The 24,284-nt window shown below is 47.3% G+C and overlaps 1 protein-coding gene across 11 annotated transcripts in view; it reads left to right on the forward strand.

The window, feature by feature from the left end:
- Nucleotides 1–24,284, forward strand: part of CATSPERB (cation channel sperm associated auxiliary subunit beta) — a 92,454-nt gene that overhangs the window by 20,874 nt on the left and 47,296 nt on the right. For all 11 annotated transcript variants that reach the window (XM_039533599.1, XM_039533596.1, XM_039533602.1 and 8 more), the window contains 7 exons: nucleotides 3,439–3,471; nucleotides 4,065–4,131; nucleotides 14,841–14,887; nucleotides 15,670–15,822; nucleotides 16,819–16,971; nucleotides 17,608–17,752; nucleotides 18,508–18,659. In XM_039533599.1, the coding sequence (XP_039389533.1) occupies nucleotides 3,439–3,471; nucleotides 4,065–4,131; nucleotides 14,841–14,887; nucleotides 15,670–15,822; nucleotides 16,819–16,971; nucleotides 17,608–17,752; nucleotides 18,508–18,659 (750 nt within the window). The remainder of the gene's footprint in view (nucleotides 1–3,438; nucleotides 3,472–4,064; nucleotides 4,132–14,840; nucleotides 14,888–15,669; nucleotides 15,823–16,818; nucleotides 16,972–17,607; nucleotides 17,753–18,507; nucleotides 18,660–24,284) is intronic.

Raw genomic sequence — 24,284 nt, forward strand, 5'->3', positions numbered from 1 at the left:
CATGAACCATGCGGATGTGATCGCAGTAAGGGCAGGCAAATCTGTTCTATCAGCGCTCCATTACAGAAGACGAAATTCAAAATCATTTTTAAAAAATCTCCAGACAGACGCCATAGCAGGGGCTCAGCGCACTGCTGCGTGACAAACGTAACGGAAAGCCAAAGAATCAAATGGACGCTCATGGACTGGAGGACTCAAGCTATCCCACAGTTCCTGCAGTATCCGAAAAGCATTTGCATTCTTGGTTGAGCTCCAAATGCTTCTAGGGTCAAAAACAGTGTCCGTGGTGGGTCAGGGCATAGCTCGGCAATTTACGCACCCCCCAACCCACCCCCAGAAGTGAAAGGGAAAACAATCCTGTCTTGACTCTTTTACATGTCACCCTATATTTACTGAATGCTGCAGATAGACGCGATGCTGCAGCACTCAACACCAACATCCTTGCTCCCCCCCCCCCCGCCATGGGTGGCTGATGGTGCAGTAAGACTGATACCCATCGTCATCATCAGCCTATTGGCACATGGGGCAGTGCAAAAGGACTGGTAACCATGCCGACTAGCATCCATTAGGTCTATCAAGGGCGCCTGGCCCTAATTTTTCCTGGTAGATGGTGCAGTATGGCTGGTAACTGTCCTCATCATAGCAACAGGGGGCTGAGCTCCATCAGCCCCCACCCTTCATGTGTAAAGAAAAGATTCAATTGCCCCTGGACTAGCAGCGCGATGCTGGGCTCCTCTCCTCCACACTGCTTAATGTCCTGTCTGGATTATCATAGCAGCTGGAGGCTGCCTTCCACTCATTTCTCACTAACAAGTCACTGTGTCTTATTCTTGCATTCTTTATTACTTCATCACACAAGTGGGGGGACAATGCTATGGTAGCCCAGGAAGGCTGGGGGAAGAATGGAATCAACAGGTGGGGTTGTTGCAGAAGCACCCCCTGTGAATAGCATACAGCTCATAATTTCTGCTGGATCTGACACAGAGCAGCTGTGCTCTCTGGTTCTATGATACAGTGGTTCTCTAGTACACTTGCCCAAATTCTAGACAGGACTGATTCTATTTTTAGATACCAAAAAGGAGGGATTGACTCAGGGAGTCATTCCCAATTTTGGCTTTTGCGCCCCTGGCTAAGAGCAGCCAGGGGCACTTATGACAGCAACAGATGGTGCAGTGCAAAAGGACTGGTAACCATGATCATCTTTTTACCAATTTATGGATTGGTAGATGGTACAGTATGGCTGGTAACCATCTCTGCTGTCATGCAAAAGCAAAAGCATGCTGCTGTGTAGCGCTGCTGAATCGCCTCTGTCAGCGGCATCTAGTACACATACGGTGACAGTCACAAAAGCCAAAACAGACTCCATGATTGCCATGCTATGGCATCTGCCAGGGCAATCCAGGGAAAAAAGCCACGAAATGCTTGTCTGCCGTTGCTTTCCCAGAGGAAGGAGTGACTGATGACATTTACCCAGAACCACCCGCGACAATGATTTTTGCCCCATCAGGCACTGGGATCTCAACTCGGAAATTCCAAGGGGCGGGGGAGGCTGCGGGAACTATGGGATAGCTACGGAATAGCTACCCACAGTGCAACGCTCCAGAAGTCGATGCTAGCCTCGGACCGTGGACGCACACCACCGATTTAATGTGTTTAGTGTGGCCGCGCACACTCGATTTTATACAATCTGTTTTACAAAATCGGTTTATGCACATTCGGAATAGTCCCATAGTGTAGACGTACCCTTAGAGTCTAAACTTAATGTTAACAGGATCAAATCCTTGTCTGAAGTAGGTTCTCACCTAAAACAACTTCCCAGCACTACCACCCAGCATGGCTGGGATCCACTTTTTATGAATGCAAAATGTGCTGTCCTTTTTGCTCCCTCAGTGATGGATAAAAAGCTGTCCCTTTCCCCCAGATATAGTCCAGTAAACCTTTGAAGTGTATTCTTTTGAAGTGCATCCCTAGATAAAACACTTCTCCCGCATTGTTCATTTTCCTGTGTGCTCCATTCCTGTTGACTTCACAGGTCTCTGATGACTTGGAATGTATATGTAGCTTCCACTGTGTTTGCCTCACCATACTTAATTTACATTGGAGACAGGGATAAGTGAATAGGCATTCTTCGTCTGGTATTAATGAAGAGTGTGTCACTGGCTTTCATTTAATACCTTAAATGACACTATTTATGGATTAATACCATGAAAGCAGTGTGTTAGGTGGTGTGAGGGCATCAGGTTTGATAGGCGTTACTGTTACAGAACAGCAAACCCTTTATCAGTTGGCGTTGGAGGGTCTGAGGGTCAAACTCACTCATTAAATGGTAATTTTGTCTGAGTAAGGATTTATGGATTAAGATTTAAGGATTTGGCCCAATTTGATTACTAATTTACCTTGTTTAAAGCTCAAAGTACATGTCACTGGCCAAATTTTGCCTTTATTTACACCTGAGCAAATCAACAGAGACCTGTGTGGGTGTAGCTGCGAACAGAATTTGGCTCCATGTGCTTCTATATACTTACAAACAGGGGTGGCTCCAGGCCCCAGCACGCCAAGCGCGTGCTTGGGGCGGCATGCCGCAGGAGGCGCTCTGCTGGTCACCAGGAGGGTGGCAGGCGGCTCCGGTGGACCTCCCGCAGGCGTGCCTGCGGAGGGTCCGCTGCTTCCGCAGCTCCGGTGGTCCACCAAAGCCGCGGGACCAGCGGACCCCCAGATCACCGGAATTGCCTGCCGCCCTCCCAGCGACCGGCAGAGCGCCCCCAGCGGCATGCCGCCCTGCTTGGGGTGGTGAAATGTCTAGAGCCGCCCCTGCTTACAAAATGAGAATAAAATTAGACTGACTGTAACTGAAATATTTATATAATTAAAAACTCCTAATTACAAGTTATCAAAACAAATCCTATTAACTTTTAAATAATTTGTACTGTACATGTTTCTACAACTTGTTATTGCAGATTGGATAGCCAGTGATTTTCAATGAGTTTATATTGGAGATAGGCCTGAATCAAAACCATGGATTCAAATGTCCCAATAACTTGAAGAAATTCAAAACCAAATTGGGATCTGAACTCTGGAGCTCAAACCCATCTATCATTTCTGTTAATCATGAACATATTTAATAACTGATAGGAAAAACATTTCTTGATTGTTAATGACTGGCTGGAGAAATTGAATATGCCTAATATTATTGTTCATGAATTGCCAAGAAATGCCCTCCCCTATTGATTTTAATATGTATATTATATGCAAAAAACTATGCTAAAAGAACATTATTAAGGTTGCAAAGTCAAGCATTCAACATTTAGTAAATACCAAAATTAAGGCTGTGTGTGTGCAACCTTAATTTCATCCCCTGGTGCACATGTATTATGATAATCTTTAATTACATGATCACATACTAGTATTACTAATTTTTTGCTTTCTTTTTTTCCCTAGTTCACCAAACCAAGTTTCTGTGGCTTTGAAAGGGTGAGAATCTTGGAAAAGGAGTTTTCTTAATTTTCTGTTTGTTTTACGTGTTCACAATACGAGATCACTTTACACCAGTGAATTAATATTTTAAAAAAACCCAGAAATATTTGTAATTTCTGGGTTAGAACACCACAATTGCCTAACAGTCCACAAAAACATTTTAAGTTAGGCTAGCCTACTAAGAATAATACAGCAGAGGGAATTGTAGGCACGCACAATTTACTTTCTCAGATTTGAACTTGGCTTTAGACACTGAGTAGCATTATCACGGGATCGTTTAATGACTACCACTTATCAAGGCTTTGGTTTCACATGTTGTTTGCAAAATTACATCTCCAACAGCTTTATGTTCAGGCCTTGCTTATTCCTGACTTGGAGATTCCGGAAGTGGCTGTATTCTCCAACTCCTCTTTCCCCATCAACCAGTATTTATTCTTATCTACATTATTGATCAAGCCCAACCCTCCTTGCACCCTCCAGTGTCTTTGCAGGATTCTTTAATGCAAACTAAGCCATTATTTATGTACAGAAAAATTACATCACAAAGGGATCAATTATTTTAATTATATATTTCCCTCTGTTTCTCATAGGATGATTATTTCAGCGCAAATGTATGGTATAATGTGCAATGTCTAGCTAATGCAGAGAGCTATGAAGGTGAGAAGTTCAGATGTGAACATTTTTAAATCTATGAAACGGAGGGAGAAAAGGAAAAAATAGTGAAGCATAGTTATGAACTGAGTTGTGTTCGTGTTAATCACTTGGGGTTTTTGCAGGAGCCTAAGGGAGCTAGGCACCCATATCCCACTCAATTTCCATGGAATTTGGGCACCAAACTCCCTTAGGATCTTCTGAAAATCCCAGCTTTAACTATAAAGTGTCTTTAGTTTAGGGGCTGATCCCACAATGTATGTACCCAGGAAAAATGCTAAAAAACAGTAGAAGTGCTGTGGTTCTTCTTTGAGTGGTGTCCCTGTGGATGTTCCATTTTAGGTGCGTATGTGTGTCCGCACCTTTGATGGGAGATTTTTGGTAGCAGTGCCTGTTCTCCCATGCATGTACGCACACATCCTTGTGCCCTATACCAAGGCTGCATGGGCAAACTGTCCTCAGTTCCTTCTCAATCACCTGCATCCAGAGATGGAGTGTAGTATGTGCCTTTAAGAAGTGCAGGGCCCAATTCAAACATTTTTGGTGGGGCCCTGGCAGGGATGACTAAAAAAAAAAATATGAAAAAAAAAAAAAGCCTTTCATTTCTTAGCAACCGGTTCCCTATAAAAAGTTCTGATTTAAGGGATGCGCCACAGTATGTTTTTTTTGTACCAATAGGGTTACCATACATCCGTATTTTCCCAGGAGAAATTTTTAAATTTTAAAAATTCCTCCCAGATGGCTATTTAAGAACCAAAAAGCCTGACATGTCCAGGAAAATACGGATGTATGTTAACCCTACCTAAAGTTCTTTTTTAAAAAGATGGGCCTGAACTAGAAATGAGCTCCGTTTCACAAGTGTGGGTCCCCGCCACTCCCTGGGGGTGTGCTAGGGTGACCAGATGTCCCGATCTTTGGGTCTTTTTCTTACCGTATTTTCCGGCATATAAGACGACTTTTTATACTAAAAAACAACCCCCAAAAATCGGGGGTCGTCTTATACTCCGGGTATAAACAGCTTTGGCTACATACAGAACGTCCCTGTGCTGATACTGTATGTACCGCGCTGAGCCAATCCCGACAAGCGGTGTATTCTATTAATGCATACAGAGCCTGCTCGGATTGGCAAAGGTTGTAATAGCCCGCCTCTCTGACTCAGCCAATCCGAGCAGGCTTAATAGATGACACCGCTCCCGTGAACGCTCCGCCCTCCTTCTCCTCCCCTTCCCCGGCTTCCCGCGAATCAAATGTTCGCGGGAAGCCTGAAAAAAGGAGTGGGCAGGTAAGCCGGGCGTGTGGGGGAGGGGGCAGGACGGCTCCTCCTGGCCCTGGCCGAGCGCCCCAGCCCGGTCCCAGGCAAGCACCTCCGGCTTGGGCTGGTCCCGCCTGTGCGGCTCGGACCTGGCCCAGCTCGGGCCCCGCGGCTGCGGCTCCGGCTTCGGTGTCAGCCGGGCCCGGGGAGTCGGGCCCCGCGGCTGCGGCTCCGGCTCCGGTGTCAGCCGGGCCCGGGGAGTCGGGCCCCGCGGCTGCGGCGCCGGGCCCGGTGTCAGCCGGGCCCGGGGAGCCGGGCCCCGCGGCTGCGGCGCCGGGCACGGTGTCAGCCGGGCCCGGGGAGCCGGGCCCAGCGGCTGCGGCGCCGGTCCCGTGTCGGCCCGGGAGCTGGGCCCGCGGCTCCGGCTCCGGCGTCGGCCGGGCCCGGGGAGCTGGGCCCCGCGGCTGCGGCGCCGGTCCCCGGGTCGGCCCGGGAGTTGGGCCCGCGGCTGCGGCACCGGCTGCGGCTCCGGTGTCGGCCAGGCCGGGAGCCGGGCCCAGCGGCTGCGGCGCCGGGCCCGGTGTCGGCCCGGGGAGCCAGGCCCCGCGGCTGCAGCTCAGACCCTGGCCCCCGGCAGGGGTAAGAGGCCAGGGCCAGGGCTGGGACTGGGGCGGAGGAGGAGGGGTTGGATCGGGCAGAGGTTCTGGGGGGGCAGACAGGGGATGGGAAAGGGGGGGTTGGGTAGGCACCGCGTGGGAGTTCCTGGGGTCTGTTGGGATGGTGGTGGATGGAGTCGGGGCAGTCAGGTGTTGCCTCGGAAGGAGGGGTAGTCTTATACGGCGAGTATAGGCCAAAACCTATGTTTTAACTGGAAAATTAAGGGGTCGTCTTATATGCCCAGTCGTCTTATACACCGGAAAATACGGTATATAGGATCCTATTACACCCCACCTCCATCCCGATTTTTCACACTTGCTGTCTGGTCACCCTAGGGTGTGCACACGTGTGGGTCCCAGCTGCTCCCTGCCCCCCTCATTGAAGCAGGTGTGCAGGGTTACTGCCCTGGGAACTGCAGGGCACCAGGGAACATGGGGCTGGCTGGAGGCAGGGCAGGGGCTGACTGGAGGTAGGGTCTGGCTGCAAGGGGTGCAGGGCTGGCTGGAGACGGGGGTGTGGGGCGGGCTGGCTGGCTTTAGGCAGGGCCGCAGGGGGGTGCAGCAGGGCTTGGCAGGGTTGGAGACAGAGGAATGAAGGACTGGCTGGCTTCAGGCAGTGGGGTGCGGCAAGGGTTGGCTGGAGAAAGGGCAGGGGGTGCGGGTCTGGTGCAGGCAGGACAGGGGGTGTGGGGCTGGTGCGGGCAGGGCAGGGGGTGTGGCAGGGGCTGGCTGCGGGCAGGGTGTGCAGGGCTGGCTAGAGACAGGGCAGGGAGTGCAGGGCTGGCTGCGGGCAGGGGCTGGCTAGGGCAGGGCAGGGGGTGCAGGGCTGGGGCTGGCTAGGGGCAGGGACGGCTCTAGGCACCAGCAAAACAAGCTGGTGCCTAGGGCGGCAAAATGTAGGGGGCGTCCCCTGCCGCCGGGGAGGGCGGGAGGCTGGGCCGGCGGACCTGCCGCCGTCATGGCTGCGGCAGGTCGACCGGAGCCCGGGACGAGTGGACCTGCCGCAGGCATGACTGCGGAGGGGGCGCTCGTCCCGCGCCTTGGCGCAGGTCCGCTCGTCCCGGGCTCCGGTCGACCTACCGCAGCGGGAGCTCAACCGGAGCCGCGGGAAGAGGGGACCCGCCGCAGGACCGGGGAAGGGCGTCGCAGCGCACCGCGCTGCTTGGGGCAGCGTGATTTCTAGAGCCGCCCCTGCTAGGGGTAGGGGGTGCGGGTACAGGGAGTACAGCCCACCCTGTATGGTGAGTGCCCCGTCCTCCTCCCCGCCCCCCGGGGTAGCAGCAGCAGCCCGGGGCTACCCTGCTTCCACCGCCCGGCCCTGTAAATAGCTGCGGGAGCTCTGGGGAAGTGGCAGGGCTCCAGCGGCAATTTAAAGGACCAGGGCGGCAGAGGCAGCTGGAGCCCCGGCCCTTTAAATAGCCCCCGGAGCCTCCTGCTAACCCAGGGCTCTGGGGATTATTTAAAGGGCCAGGGGCTCCCCTGCTTCTACCGCCCTGGCCCTTTAAATAGCCAAGGGAGCCCTGGGGAAGTGGCAGGGCTCCAGCAGCTATTTAAAGGGTCGGGGCAGTAGAAGCAACAGGAGCCCTGGACCTTTTAAATAGCCCCCAGTGCCCCGCAGCCCTACCCCAGGGCTCCAGCAGTGGGGCTCTGGTGGCAATTTAAATGGCTTGGGGCTCCAGCCCCTTGGGGAAGCAAGGCCATCCCGGTACAGTGCACCGGTACGCCGTACTGGGGCTTGGGCGCGGGGCTAGGGTGAGCAGATGTCCTGATTTTATAGGGACAATCCCAATTTTGGGGCCTTTTTCTTATATAGGCTCCTATTACCTCCTACCCGTCCCGATTTTTCACATTTGCTGTCTGGTCACCCTACGCGGGGCCCTCTTAGGGGCGGGGCCCGATTCAGGGGACTTGGTTGAATTGGCCTAAAGCCGGTCCTGTGTGCCTTTTTACTGTGTACCTATTCCCACTCTTTTATTAATGTTTTTGCTGTATAGTTAGTTCTTAGTCATAGTAGATTTAGTACCTGATAGTTGGAATGTATGTTCCTCTTTTTTCTTTTCTTTCTTTTCTTTTTTCTTAAAATATGTACATGTGCGCGCACACACACACACACACACTTTTTTTTAAAATTTTTCCCTATTGAGGGGTTGAACAACTTTTTCTTCTGTTGGGGATACTGGGCTCCCTGAAATGTAAAAGGTCCCTCTCTTGTCAAGAAGCAATCCCTGTTAGTGACAGGCATTCCCACTGCATTCATTGCTTGGGAGACTCTCACATTCCCAGCAAGTGTAAAATCTGCTTTTTAAGGGAAGAGTCTATAAAAACAGGGAAATTAAGTACAGATTATTAATGGTGGCCTTAAGACTGCCTTAAGACTGGCTTTGGATCCAAGTACAGAAAACCCCCTGTATGGGGATCCTCTCTGTCTGTCAGTGCCCCGTCATCATTGAGATCACAGTGATTGAGAGCTTCCAAGGGGAACACAGCAACAAAACCCCGGTCTCCAACACTGCCTGTAAGGGACTGAGGCATAGGCAGTTTGGCCTAGCAGTCACTGCTGGGCTGGAGTCCACAAGTGCCAGGGACAGTAGTCAGTGATCATGAGTCAGAGGAATTGCTAAAGCCAGGTTCATTAGGCAAGAATCAGTGTCAAGGTGAGGTTGGGATCAGAGATCAGAGGTAGTACCAGGCTAGAGTCAGAAGGCAAGAGTCAGGGTGAAATCGGAGGCTGGAGATCAGGAAATAATGTGAGGTCTTGAGTCGTAGTTGTTGCCCAGACAATAGGGTGATTGGTGAATCAGAGGGCCACAGGGTACTGTCACTCTGTCTCCCTTGGGCGGTACTTCCTGTGGCAACTATTCTTCACAATGCTAACATCAGCCATCATTGGTTCTACAGACCAGGGTTCTAGCCCCTGCATCCTTATACTCTCCTTGAGTGCAGTACTGATTACCACACTGCCAGTACCAAGAGCTTCCCACTCCAAGTATAAGGAAGGGGATAAGAGGAGCAAAACAATGGAGAGTTCATCATTAAAGAAGATCTGGTCCCCAGAGACCTCAGGCCCCAAGAGGAATGCTAGTGAAGCTCCAAATATTAGGCATGTTAAGTTTCAACTAAGTCCTGTACCTTCTTTGGTAAAGGGCTTGGTACCAAAGATTACTACTAACAAGAGACTGAATCTTCAGCCCCATTAGTACCTTGCACAATGGCCTCTGCAACATCATTGGTGCCAGTACCAAGTTCTGTTCTGCTGCAGGAATTCCGGTACCTGAAAGACCTTATGGTACCAAATGAGCCTGAATCTCTTCTCCTTGCAAGCTCTGGATGCCCCTCAGTACTGAGATTGGCTGGGTCACTGTCTGCTCATGTTTCTGGGAGACAGACCTACATCTTCGACTATCCATGAGGAGGAGTTGTCACATGCAATACAATCTGTAGAGGAGCATTCTGACTCAGACTTTGAACTTTCTTCAGTTTATTCCAGGAGAAGTTATTCCCCTCTGCAGATGCAACAGACGCAGGACACCAGACCCCTGCCTTCCAACAGTTGAGATGACCAGTGCTGGATTCCTCCCACTGTGCCTTATGGTCTCCCTCATTGCCCTTACTGTAATCCACGAGCAATGTACTGCCAACAATTTCAAGGGACCTCAGTTCAGTCCCATAGGGAACACAGAAGACTGTGTTCCGCAGTACTATCCATCTCTTCTCCCCATTCTGAGCCTGAGGAGACCTTTGAGGAGCAAGAGGCAAGGGCAGACAAGGCCGTGACCCCCATCTCAAACATCTCATCATCACTGTATGAGTCAATCAATAGTCATCCCATCCTCACCATCATTAGCTGACAGCTTTAGACCATTCCAGGACCTGATGAAGTGGGTCACTGACACCCTGAAAATTCGACCAAAAGATGTCCAGGATTCCCATCACAAGCTCCTGAACATATTGCACAGCTCTGCCTCAGCATAGATAGCACTGCCAATTAACGAGGCCTTCCTGAAGCCAGCCAAGTCCATCTGGCAAACTCCACCAACACCCCCACCCTCCCACATGCAAGAGGGCTGATAACAAAAATGTTACATCCTGGTGGCTCAGGACTGTTAATGCACCCAACATACTCAGTCTGGTATCTGTACCCAGTCAGGTCCTACAGTCAGTCACCTGGTGGATGAATGCATCCAAAGTCTGTGCAGGAATCCTTTTCAACCAGAATCCCCCTACAGAGGGGTCCTATTAACATTGGACATTTCCCTCTTGGAATGGGCAGTACATTTAGCGTACCACACAGTCCAAGGCAAATGGTTACAACAGGAACAGCCCTTGCATATCAATCTGTTAGAATTAAGGGTGGTCAGAAATGCTTGCCTCCACTTTCTTCCCCTACTCAAAACCAAGTCTATCAAGATCATGACAGACAACATAGCATGCATATATTATATCAATCATCAGGGCAGAGTGCATTCCCCTCACTCTGCACCGAAGCAATAAAGCTTTGGAACTGGTGTGTGGGGTTACATTATTTTTATGCTGCCTTGGTGGAAAGTTACAGCAGCAGGACAACAAAAATAGAGGAGTTAGATAAAGTTGTTATAAAAAAGTTGAGAGCTAGCCCGTGGGAGACAGACGTCAAATGGCCTAACTAAAATTAAATAAGTTGCATGGGAAATGGGAAACCAGTAAGCAAAAAGCCATGCATGTAAAAAATGTATATATTAAACAAAAAACCAATCAGCAGCAATGTAATGTTAGTGTGTCTAACGTTTACTAATATAAAAAAGCCTATATAATATAATGCATTGTAAATAATAAACAATTCAGCTTGCAATCATATTAGTTATTGTGCTTTATCCGGCCCGCATGCAACGCAACACTGGTGCACAGCCAATCGGATAGTCATCTTGGCTTCTTACCTCCTGGGTATACAAAACACCATGGCGGATGACATGAGCAGACACTTCTTCCTAAATTACATATGGGAGCTGGACTCTCAAGTCCTTAACAAAATACTCGTAGCTTGGGGATTTCCAGAGATCAATCTTTTTGCAACGTCAGCCAACACAAAGAGCAGGAAATTCTGTTCTAGGCAGGGCTCAATCCCCATCCTCTAGGAGACACTTTCCTCTTTGCATGTACAAAGGGTCTTTTCTATGCATATCTTCCAACTCCATTGCTCTTAAAGGTCTTTATCAAGAGCAGACAGGACCAAGCCAAAGTCATTTTGATTGCATCATAAGAACATAACGGCCAGACTGGGTCAGACCAACGGTCTATCTAGCCCAGTATCCTGTCTTCCAACAGTGGCCAATGCCATGTGCCCCAGAGGCAATGAACAGAACAGGCAATCATCAAGAGATCGATCCCCTGTCGCCCATTCCCAGCTTCTGGCAAGCAGAGGCTAGAGACACCATCCCTGTCCATCCAGGCTAATAGCCATTGATGGAACCATCCTCCATGAACTTATCTAGTTTCTTTTTAACCCTGTTATCGTCTTGGCCTTCACAACATCCTCTGGCAAGGAGTTCCATCAACTTGACCATGACAAGTTTGGTTTCCTTACTTCATCAAATTCATCTCTCACACTCCACGGCAGCTCGCAATCAGACCTCAACTATTGTCTCAGGATGTGGGTCAGACACTTCACCCCAGTCTGAATGTCCTGCAAACTTGGTTCCTCAGTGATTCTCAGGATTAGAGATCATATGTTCTTTGGAAGTACAAAAGATACTGTTAAATACCAGAAAGGAATCTACTAGACATACTTATCTTCAGAAATAGAGAAGATATAAACTTTGGTGTTAAGAGCTGGGGTGAAAGTAAAATACAGCTCTCACCGGTACGGGTCCCACTGTGGTCCCCCGGAAGGGGCGGGGTCTCAGATGGAAGGGGCAGGGCCAGGGTGGAAATAAGTTACATTTCTTACCCGTACAGTCCAAACACAAGCAACCCACCTCTCCTACATACTTCATGGATCCCTCCCATTGCATGACTTAGATATAGAAAATAAAGCTACTACCAGTACTGTCTGTAATAGAACTTTACTACTGGAACAAGCCTGAAAAACTGAAAACTCACTGTCATATTTTTCATCTTGTTCTCCCTCCTCCTCCTCCAGCCAGGTTGCCAAGGTGGCTAGGCTCCCCGTTTCCCCGACCCCCGCACTCAGCAGGGGCTGCAGCGGCTCCCCTCTAGCTTGTAGCAGGGGGACTGGCTGAGGGAGAAGCCTCCCAAGGTAGTCTGCTGCCTGCATAGGGACAGTTTAAACTTAGCTGTTCACTCCACGGTCTGAACCGGGGGATCCGGGGCTATTTCTGGCATCCTTGTTAATTTCACTCATGGTTGTTTGGGGGGGGGGCGTGACCAAAGCTGGGGCAGTTCTTTTCTGCCCCCTGGATGAGGCGATCTTCAATAATATAATACACAAAAAATACAATCAAAATCATCTCATCCAGGGGGCAGTGATGGACTCTGTTCTCAACCTCCCACCTTCTTAAAGGGTTACTGCTAGGGAGTCACCTAAAGTGGAGTTCCCCCAGGGACACTTCTCCAAGAAGAAGGAGAGGTTATTCACCTTGTGCAATAACTGGAGTTCTTCAATATGTGTCCCTGTGGGTGCTCCACTATCCACCCCACTTCCCCCGCTTTGGAGCTGCCTTTGTGGGATTTGCGATCTAGAAGGAACTGAGAGCAGCTTGCCCACATAGCCCTATATAGCCTCGGTTCAGGGCACGAGGATGGGTAGGATGCATGCGTGGGCTGAACGGGCACTGCTACCAAAAATCTTCAATCAAAGGTGCAGGGATGAATGTTCCCCTAAAGTGGAGCACCGCAGGCACACATACACTTCTCAAAGAGCTCCAGTTACTGCCCAAGGTGAGTAACCTCTCCTGCTGCATGAGGAATAGGTGGTCAAGAGGCTGCATGGAAGAGAAACCTGTGCTTTCTCAGTGCCCTACAGCACTGCTCTGCAGCAGTTCTCTGCAAGGAATGGGCGGAGAATCTATAAACTTCACAGATCCACTGATCAGAACATTATTTAGTGGACACAGAGCAGCAGCAGCAGCAGCAGCGGCGGCTCTTATAACCCAGACACTGCTGTAGTGGCCACATAGTAGCTACTCTGAAACCCAGCTCCAGGTTAGGGTGACAATTCTTCCCTAGATCCCTGTGTAAAGCCCATTCACTCAAGCTTTGAAAAGGGAGCAAGAATTTAAAACCCAGACAATTACACACAGATTTAAATTATTTACAAGTGTATTTGTGTAAACAGTTACAAGAGGTCTCCTCATCTCCCATCCATTGCATGAGCACGTGGGGTAAAAGAGTTTTTCTAGCACCAATGGATATTTTTATGTTCTTAATTTTCATTTGTACTTGTATGTGGGTGCACAGTAGCTACTTTAGACAGGCAGATTGAAATCAGCATTCCACAAATCCAGTTCACAAATTCTGTTCTGTGTAAATGCAGTCTATAGAGTAAAGAGGATTTGCTTGTCCATATCCCAAATTTGTCATTTACCTTACTCGTTTGTTAATTGGTTATAATTTCCCAGATTAGTGGTTCCCCTTTTATTGATCCAGTGGACCACTTTAGTGTAAGAGAGGTGAGTAGGGAAAAAGGATTAAAACAGGAGGTATGGAACAGAATACAGTAGAACCTCAGAGTTACGAACACCAGAGTTACAAACTGACCGGTCAACCACACACCTCATTTGGAACTGGAAGTACGCAATCAGGCAGCAGCAGAGACAACAAGTTTCAAAGCTGTATTAAGTCAATGAAAGAACAACCATAACGTTTTGTTGAGAGTTATGAACATTTCAGATTTACAAACAACCTCCTTTCCTGAGGTGTTCGGAACTCTGAGGTTCTACTATACATATATCTTCTTGCAGATCCACCTCCCCTCCAAACCTCTTCATCAAGGGGAAATGAAAGAAACAGTTATCCTAAAACTGTTCCCCATGTAGCTAAGTGCCTTTTTGGCAGTGCTTTCTGACCTTTCAGCCATTTCCTGTTCTCACTTGGCGTAATGACAGCTTAGCTGCAGGATATTCTAGCTTTGCAACAGAGAGCTTTTCACTTTTTCATGTATAGACTTTTCCAGTTATCCTTTGACTAAAAAGTACTTTTCATATCTAAAAAATATTGATCTTTTTATTTTACTGCTCTAATCCTTAAACTCACAGATTTTGAAGAATCCTCCTGAGGATTCTCCCTTTTAGAGGGACTGCCACTTAAAGGCTTCCTGTCTCTCCACAAGTGCTGAGCCAAACTCCCAGCAGCCTTCTAGGAGTTCCCTCAACCAAAGATGTTATTTGAACCGAACCCTGAAGGGGATTTTCAAATGGTGGAGGGGGACACAACGTAATTTACCTAAACTCTGGTGGGATGGAGAATCAGGTGGAACTGGAATCCGAAAGAGAACCCATGGAAGAGTCTCTCTAGGGTTGGATGAAATGTGGCACATACCACAGAGGCAATCGTTCCCTTTCCAACCTGCCGAAACCCAAATCAGCTTGTACAGGTTCCCTCTCTGTATAAGGAAGAGGGTTGGTGTGTGTGAGGGAGGGAGTATAAAATTTATATATAGAATGATATATATATATATATTATATGAGCTGATATAAGCCTTTATTTTCAAAAGTGCTGAGCATGTTGGGTACTGAGCTGTTTTGAAGAACTGGCCCCAACTCTGGGAAATCTGTCCCATAAAGATGAAACCATATTGGTCTTTTTACAAAACTATATTACAGCTATTACATGTTGACTTCGATGTTTAGATAATACCTTTGTTTTTTCCCTAGTGGATTACATTAGCCTCTCGTTCAACAAAGATAAGACATTAAGCCAGGTATGGTAATGCTGTAAACCAGGTAAGGTTTGCATTGGTTGATCGTAACTGCAGTACTAATGCAACAGTATTCCCACTGATATCAGTCTATATTTTTTAACTTCCTATTTCTTTGCCATTTTTCTGTCTGAACATGTAAAGTCTTGAGGTCATAGCTCATTAGTAAAAAGTTGGCATGCTATATGTCCCCTAGTTAGTTTCCTAGCTTTAAAATTGCTTTCCAAATTAATATACAATAACATTTAGCTCATACTATGACCCTGTTGATACTTCCATTGGGTAACATTGGTGGCCCCAGCACCAATGTGGATCCCACTAAAATCAATTAGGCTCCATATGGGCACAAAAGGCGGTCTACATGGATGTAGTTGCAGATTAAAGGGCCTAAAGTTGCAATCATTTACTTGAACTGCTTCCTTAATACTCCAAGAAAATTCTCATTAACTTCCACTTACTTACCAGTTCCCATTTGTCCATATCACAAATCCAACATAGAGGTTGGCTTCCAGGTAGTTGTCAATTTCTGCCCCAAAGAAGAAACCCAGGACCCGAGTAAGACTGAGTTTGGTCTTGCTGAAGGGATTTGTGCGAAAGCTTGTGCAGTTTTGTTAGTGTCATGCTCACAAGCATTTCACTGAAGTCAATGGAGCTGAGCCAATTTACACCAGCTGAGGATCTGGTCCTCCATTCTGTTCTGAAACCAAACTTATGATACACTACATACAAAGCCATTCAAACTTTCACCATATTGAGTTCCTAATCATATATTTCCTTCCTCTTAGGTATCTACCTGTTTCTATAGTAATGATCCATATATAGAATGGTACAGTTGCTTGCCCCATAGAATTCATGGTGGAAAGACACTTTCTAGACGAGTAGTGGCATTTCTTATTGACTATCAGCAGAACACTGGAATAGGTCTTATAACTGTTCAGGTACAGTATGGAACCCCAGGCATAATTTCCGTCACTTAGCACATCTGAACTTTAATTTATAATTTAAATTAAATTGCCCATCCTTCCATGCCATTCTGTTGTTCTGTTCAAGACAATGGTTTTTGGATAAAGGATGCCAAACAATATCAGTGAGTAGTAGAGGAGAGGAACTGAAACTTAGGAGATCTGAATTCTATCCCTGACGCTTTCACTGGTTTGCTTTTGGGGCAAGTCACTCACCTTTCTGTGCATTAGTTTCCCCATCTGTAAAATAAGGATAATAAAAAATTATTAATCTACAGTGACATTCTCCCCTGTGCAGAAGTCCAGAGAAAGGCCTGTGTTGGGTGGAAGTGGTGCATTGGCTTGGTGTTGAACTTCTGCACAGGGATGAACTTCACCCTAGTGTTTGCAGGTACTTTTTGAAATCTTTGCATGGAATGTGCTACAGAAGTGTGAAGTAGTAATGGGATATTTCTCCTTTATTTCTGTATATAAAATGGGTCCTTCTTTAGGTGCTTTGCACTGAAAAAAGGTTAACTGTGCAAATGGCTCTTCACGAGCAACTATATTTTGATGAGGAAAATCAAACATTTAATTGCAGTTCCCAGGATGTCTTGTAGCACAGCTGGAAACAAAACCCAGCTCTCCTGGTTCCCAGTCCTCTGCTTTATTCACAAGCCCTTTTCCCCCTCTTCAGAACTTAAGTTTCCGTCTTTTCTAAATGCCACAAAAGCCTTTTCCTTCAATTACTAGAAATTAGGGAATGTTTCTATTTGACCGGTCAATGAAAAGTAAAAATTTGTGCCCAGTTACACAATAAAGTGCAGGTTTCTCTCTCTAAGTTCTGTGTATTACTGTCACTTGCTAGACGTAAATTTATAACCACTTAAATGTGCTGTACATTCTGTCTCTTATGATATTCTCTATGCTAGTGGTTTAATGACTGGTGCAAAAATTTTACCTGCCTATAGTTAATATTTTTTTTCTCTTTAGAATAAAGCAATGGTCTCGGTGTACAAGATAACAGACCACAAATTGAACAGGCAAACAAAATTTCCAGTATTCTGGTTTCCAGACCCTAAGTTTTTGCCTTTTGGAATGTTTTTTCACCCAGGAAGTCACTTTCTCTATGTTTATGGAAGCCAGGTGTGCATCTCTGGGAATATATATGGAAGTGAGGTATAATTTTAATGGTGATTTTTAGGAATGAAAGGTCCAGGTCTATCCTTCTTGATGAAATTTTGTAAAACTCCTATCAACTTCAGCAGAAGCAAGATCAAAATGAGAAACTGTCATGCATTTTCTAACTGTGGGAAGAAATAACTTCTCACAGGGTCTCATTCTGCAGTGCTTGCTACCACTGAACAGAGTCTGTGAATGGTCTTGTTTAAATCAAGCGTGACTTTGTGGAGTGAGGTACTGCTCATCTTAAGTAAGGATAGGCCTTTAATTCCGGGGGGAGAGGGAGAGAGGAAATACTCAAGAAGTGAGTTATAGTTAATTATGAACAAATTTTAGTTACAGGGAAACATTGTATTGCTGGATAGGGGTTATTTTCTAAAAACATCAAGTTGTAGATTTTGGGACAGCCTGATATTTCTGTAATACTTATGTATGTATGCAATAAAATGTATTGCATTTTTATAACTGTAAGGCTGGGGTGTTTACTTTGATTATTTCCGCAAATGTTAATTTGAAAAAGATTCTGTCTCTATAATACTCTGTGAGCAAACTATTAATGCAGATAGCAGTTCAACAGTCACAATTGTTTCTTTTCCATAGGTCTGGTTTTCTGATGATGGAGGCAACACTTTTATGTTGTTAATCACTCTGGAGAATGAAATAATTATAAAAACAAATATGTGTGTTTATAGTCACTCAGTTGCATTTGTGACGGACAAGGGAAACATCTTCTTTACTAAGGCAGGTGAGGAATTCAGAATTAGTTCTGCAGTGGTCAGGAATTGACCCAGGGCATGCTTTGCTAACCATGCTCCGGGAAAAACAGTTAAAGCTAGTTCTTTGTTACCATTATTTTACAGTACATTGGCTGAAGGGATACAAGAAGTCTTTTAAACTGCTACAAAAAATAATTATTCAATTCATATCTTCTGTTAAGTTCTGAACGAACTGTCATTAGGTTGGAAAAACTCTTTGTATTACTAACATTAACATACACATCTAAAACTGCAAAGCGGATAATCTGTTTGGGCTGAGCATCAGTAATGGTATGCTCCACACTATGACTGAAGTCAGTGGGAGTTTTGTCATTGACTTAACTGATTGCAGGACTGAGCCTTGGGGCTTTGAGCCTGCAATGAGCATGTATGCGTGGATCCCCTGACCCAGGCAGAGCCTCTTTGACAATAATGGACACAAGGGCTTATCCCAGTGCTCAGTGCAGGATCAGGACCTTATATAGTATGTGCCTTAGGAGATAATCATTCAATTACATTTATTTGTGATTTTGTTCTAAACAGTTTTTATTTATTAACTTACCATAAGCTTGTTTCTTCTGAGATTTTTAAAAACAGAGGCCTCATCTTGAGCCATTACAGCTCCCTCAGAAGCCAACAGCAGCCTTCAGCCCTATTGCAATAAACCGAAACTCACTATGCTACCAAGTTTTGCTTGTGCAGGTGACCTATTTTCAACATCTTGTCCTATGTTCTTTCTCTGTAGGTTTAGAAAGATATGCCAAGCTTACAACATCAGCACACGATGTTTTCAATTTGTACTACGACCATTTGGGGTCTTTAAATATAATTTCTCTGAATGAATCAGTCTCTGATAGTCTGGAAGTACACCTGCTTGATGTTATCACTCTAATACAGGTTAGTTGTATAACAACATTATCAAACTCTTGTAGAATACTTTTAAAACCACTCCTGCCTCCCCAGGCACAAAGTTCAAGGAAATTTCAAGGAAAGTTCAAGGAATCCACCCTTTGGACAAGCTACAAGGCTGCTGTGGAGCCCCTGTCTGGGTATTTCTAGTCCAGGACCTGGAATAAGTCACAGACCTTTCTTCACTTTTATGCTGAGTACAATTAAGTGTGGATCCAGTAGTCCATCTCTCCATTCCACTTCAAACATCATTGTCTGGCCCTCCTATTTGGGTTCATCACAGGTTTGCACAGGCCTTTCCCCACTAGCAGATGGTGCAATGCTATGCTTGAATAGAGCAGAAGGTTTTGAGTGTGCCCTCCACACGCAAGTGGATTTCACCTTAAATGGAAGAGAGCCGAATCACCCAGTGCTGCTCACACATAGAGCTGGTGCTGGTAAATTGTATTTCTTTTTATATAGTATCTTTTATGCAAATTATTTCTCAGTGCTTTGCAGAATTTGAGTTTAAATAGTAACATTTTAATTAAGTGAGCAGAGCAATTCCCAAGTGTATGGTGAGACGGAATAATGTACTGAATAATACCAAAAGAAGAGAAGGCTTAAGAACTATGAGGAAATGAACTTTCTTTCACAGTAATAGAGAGAAGCTCATGATGCAGGAATAAGAAGTGGGAGGCTGAGTGGAATTTAGTCACATAGGTAAAATCTGATCAGTCTATGGGCCTAAGCAACATGGTTAACCTAAAAAAAAAAATCACTTTTCAATTATAAATATTCCAGGAAATGTGACCTTCATCCATAGTTGCTAATAATGATGTAGTAAGAAGTTGGCATAATACCTGTTAAATCAAATGGGCAACAAGTAATTGTCCAATAATATAGTCCTTGTACTTACTGGGTTTTTTTCTTACTATTTAAAAAACATAATCAGTGAACTCAAAAGAAATACCTTTGTTGCCATTTAAAAACATTTGCCAACAGTTACACATCTCAGATGCTGCAGTTTTCCCTTTACTTAGCAAAGGAAATAACTGCTGTACCTCAAATACCACTCTCTTAAGCTTGGTTACTGTTGCCTTTTTAATGGGATGGCCTCTATATTTAGAGGCCTGGTCTACACTAGGACTTTAATTCGAATTTAGCAGCGTTAATTCGAATTAACCGCGCACCCGTCCACACCAGGAAGCCATTTAATTCGACATAGAGGGCTCTTTAGTTCGAATTCTGTACTCCTCCCCGACAAGGGGAGTAGCGCTAAATTCGACATGGCTATGTCGAATTAGGCTAGGTGTGGATGCAAATCGAACTTAGTAGTTCCGGGAGCTATCCCACACTGCACCACTCTGTTGACGCTCTGGACAGCAGTCCGAGCTTGGATGCTCTGACCAGCCACACAGGAAAAGTCCCGGGAAAATTTGAATTCCTTTTCCTGTCTGGACAGTTAGAATCTCATTTCGTGGTTGGACATCGGGGCGAGTTCAGCAGCACCGGCAGCAATGCAGAGCTCTCCAGCAGAGGAGTTCATGTAATCTCTGAATAAAAAGAGGGACCCAGCATAGACTGACCGGGAAGTCTTGGATCTGATCAGTGTGTGGGGCGAGGAGTCTGTACTTTCAGAGCTGCGCTCCAAAAAACGGAATGCAAAGACCTACAAGAAGGTCTCCAAAGCCATGAGAGACAGAGGATACAGGCGGGATGCAACGCAGCGCCGCGTGAAAATCAAGGACCCCAGACAAGGCTACCAAAAAATCAAAGTGGCAAACAGACGCTACGGAGCCTGCCACCATTGCCCCACCAGTGACCATGGACTCTGATGATGGGACAGTGTCGACGGACAGTTCCTTGGCGATGTTCACGGACGGGGAAGATGAGGAAGGGTTTGTGGAGGACGAGGCAGGCGACAGCGCTTACAACGCTGGTTTCCCTGACAGCCAGGATCTCTTCATCACCCTCACAGAGATCCCCTACCAACCCTCCCCGACCGTTAACCCGGACCCTGAATCAGGGGAAGGAGCAGTCGGTAAGTGCTTTAAACATGTAAACTTTTATTCTTAATATAACAGGAATCTGAAGTATGTGAAAAGGAGGTCTCTAAATATATGGGGATAGAACAGAAATCCTCCTGGGAGATCTCCACGAAGCTCTCCTGGAGGTAATCGAAAAGCCTCCGCAGGAGGTTCCTGGGGAGAGCTGCCTTATTGGGTGCTCCGTGGTAGCACACTTTTCCGCGCCAGGCTTTCATGAGGTACTCAGGGAGCATTGCCTCCCCGAGCACGGCTGCATAGGGCCCTGGTTTGTGCTGGCTTTCACGCAGCATGCGCTCTCTATCTCCTTCAGTGACCGTCCTCAGGGTGATCTTGCTCGGAGACTCCTGCATCTAATTAGGGGAATTACTGTAATGTTACGCCTGGTCCAAAGTATTTTTAAAAAATCTCCGGACAGACGGCGTAGCAGAGACTCAGCACGCTGCTGCGTGACAAGCGTAACAGAAAGCCAAAGAATCAAATGGACGCTCATTGAGGGAGGGGGGACTGAGGACGCAAGGTATCCCACAGTTCCTGCAGTCTCCGAAAAGCATTTGCATTCTTGGCTGAGCTCCCAATACCTGTACGGTCAAACACATTGTCCGCGGCGGTTAAGGGTATAGCTCGTCAATGTACAACCACCCCCAGAAGGAAAAGGCAAAAAACCCGTCTCTTGACTCTTTTAAATGTCACCCTATGTGTACTGAATGCTGCTGGTAGACGTGATGCTGCGGCACTGCACTGTAGCATCCTCCCCCCCCCATGGGTGGCTGACGGTGCAATATGACTGATATCCGTCGTCGTCATCATCAGCCTTGCTGTAGATGGTGTAGTGCAATACGACTTGTACCCGTCCTCGTCATCAGCCCATAAGTAGACGGCCTGCTAACCGTCTTCATCATAGCAACAGGGGGCTGAGCTCCATCAGCCCCCGCCCTTCATGTGTAAAGAAAAGATTCTGTACTGCCTGGACTGTCATAGCAGCAGGATGCTGTTTTCCTCTCCCACACACTGCTTAATGTCCTGTCTGGACAATCATAGCAGCTGGAGGCTGCCTTCCCCTCATTTCATTTCAGTAACAAGTCACTGTTTCAGGGGACACTGCAACGGTAGCCCGGGAAGGCTGGGGGAGGAGGGAAGCAACAGGTGGGGTTGTTGCAGGAGCACCCCCTGTGAATGCCATGCAGCTCATCATTCCTGAATAATCTGACACGGAGCGGCTGTGCTCTCTGATTCTGTGAAACACTGGATCTCTACTACACTAGCCCCATATTCTATGCAGGAATTATTCTATTTTTAGATACCATAAAGGAGGGATTGACTCGGGGAGTCATTCCCAGTTTTGTCTTTTGCGCCCCCGGCTAATCTCGGCCAGGGGCACCTACGACAGCAGCAGAAGGTATAATGCAATACGACTGGTAACCATCATCACCTTGCCAATTTACAATGGCATGGTAGATGGTACAGTATGGCTGATAACCATCTCTGCTGTCATGCAAAAGCAAATGAATACTGCTGTGTAGCGCTGCTGAATCGCCTCTGTCCGCGGCATCTAGTACACATACGGTGACAGTGACAAAAGGCAAAACAGGCTCCATGGTTGCCACGCTATGGCGTCTGCCAGGGCAATCCAGGGAAAACGGGCTCGAAATGATTGTCTGGCGTTGCTTTCTCGGAGGAAGGAATGACTGACTACATTTACCCAGAACCACCCGCAACAATGAAATTTGCACCATCAGGCACTGGGATCTCAACCCAGAAGTGCAAGGGTCGGGGGACACTGCGATGGGGTAGAACAGGGGCAGAGTTTATGCTTTCAGGATTGCCTGCAGCAGGAGTACGCACGAGATAGGTGCTGTGCATGGTGTTCACAGACACAGACTAGACTGTGTTCATTGTTCGCAAAAATGTATCTTTGCAAGGAATTCACTCCCTTTCTCCCATCACACAGCTTCAACTGTCTCCAGACCTGCCACAGCATCCCCCTCAGAGGCTGGCAAAGATTAGGCGGCGAAAGAAAAAGACACGGGATGAGATGATCGCTGAAGTTATGGGGTGCTCCCGAGCCGAGGCGGACCAGCAGAACCAGTGGAGGGAGACCCTCTCTCTGTACCAGCGCTCACACAACGAACGGGAGAAGAGGTGGCATGAGGAAGACAAGCAGGCGACTCAAACGCTGCTTGGACTAATGAGGGAGCAAACGGACACGCTCCGGCACCTTGTGGATGTTCTGCAGGACTGCAGCCAGGAGGACAGAGCCCCCCCGCAGTGTATCTGTAACCGCCCTCCACCGCCACAAAGTCCCATACCTCCCGTCACCCAAAGTAACCAGAAGGAGTGGCGCCAGGGGCCATGAAAACTGTCACTGCACCCCAGCAGAGTGTTCAAGTACCCAAAAGCTCTCATAGCCTAATTTTTGAGAATTCCTTCCCTTCCTGACTCACCCAGGCCCCAATCCCAGTTTCATCCCCTGACTGTCTGGTTAATTATTAAAAATACTTTGCTGTTAATTACTGTTTCCGTCATGCTTTTTTACACAATGCTGTGTTTGAAGGGGTGGGTGGGTGGGGAAGGGGGTAGGGTATTGCATAGGACAGTCACCTTTAGCAGGGTACAGAGACGGGGGCAGGATCAGCAGCAGGTCACACACACAGTGCAGTCAATAGGCACCCTGGTCGGTATGGGAGGTGGTTTGCAGGTTCTGTGTGGGTGGGGGGGGGTACGTGACTTTGTAGCGGGGGAGGGGGGTTACAGATCTCATGCAACAGTCCCTGTCCTGGACCACAGAGCCACGCAGCAGAGGAATCTGTATCCGTCCTCCCCCGCCGCAAGGCCACATAGCCCCCGCACACAGAGTCCCAAAAAGGAGGGATGGCAGGCTCCGTTGAAACAACCAGTCCGGCACTGCAGACCGCTCTGGGAGCAGGAGCCTGTCATTCCTCGAGTTTAGAGGTGGTCTTTACATCACCGCACACTCTACCCAGCACAGTCCGCGTCCCAGTTTCAACCCTTTAACGCAAAGTCATCAATAAAGAAACCTTTGTAAAGTTACAGTGGAACATGTATTTTATTTTTAAATGTGTGTTGGAATTGGGGGAAGCGGGGTGGACGGGGTATGTAACTGCAGATGCTAGTCAACAGTAACTTGGTAAAGAAACAGGGGCAGGTTCAGCTTCTCTGTAAAGAAACTGAACAGTCACAGGTCTCGCTGCTCGCTGGTACTTGAAGAGTTCCTTGTCGCTGTGCAAGGCGCCTGCATAGGGCTTCACGAGCCAGGGCATTAGCGGGTAGGCTGGGTCCCCGAGGATCACTGTAGGCATCTGCACATCCCCAAGAGTTATTTTGTGGTCCGGGAAGAAACTACCTTCCTGCAGGCGTCTAAACAGAGCAGAGTTCCTGAAAACACGCGTGTCATGAACTTTGCCTGGCCACCCGACGTTGATGTTGGTAAAACATCCCCCATGGTCCACCAGTGCTCGCAGCACCATTGAAAAGTAGCCCTATTTCTCAGCAGCTGACTGTGGAAGAGGTGGACGATAAGGTGCGAGGAGTTGACAACGGCCATAACTGCAGCGGGCTCCGTGCT

Source organism: Mauremys reevesii, linkage group 4, assembly GCF_016161935.1.
Source record: "Mauremys reevesii isolate NIE-2019 linkage group 4, ASM1616193v1, whole genome shotgun sequence".
Lineage (NCBI taxonomy): Eukaryota > Metazoa > Chordata > Testudines > Geoemydidae > Mauremys > Mauremys reevesii.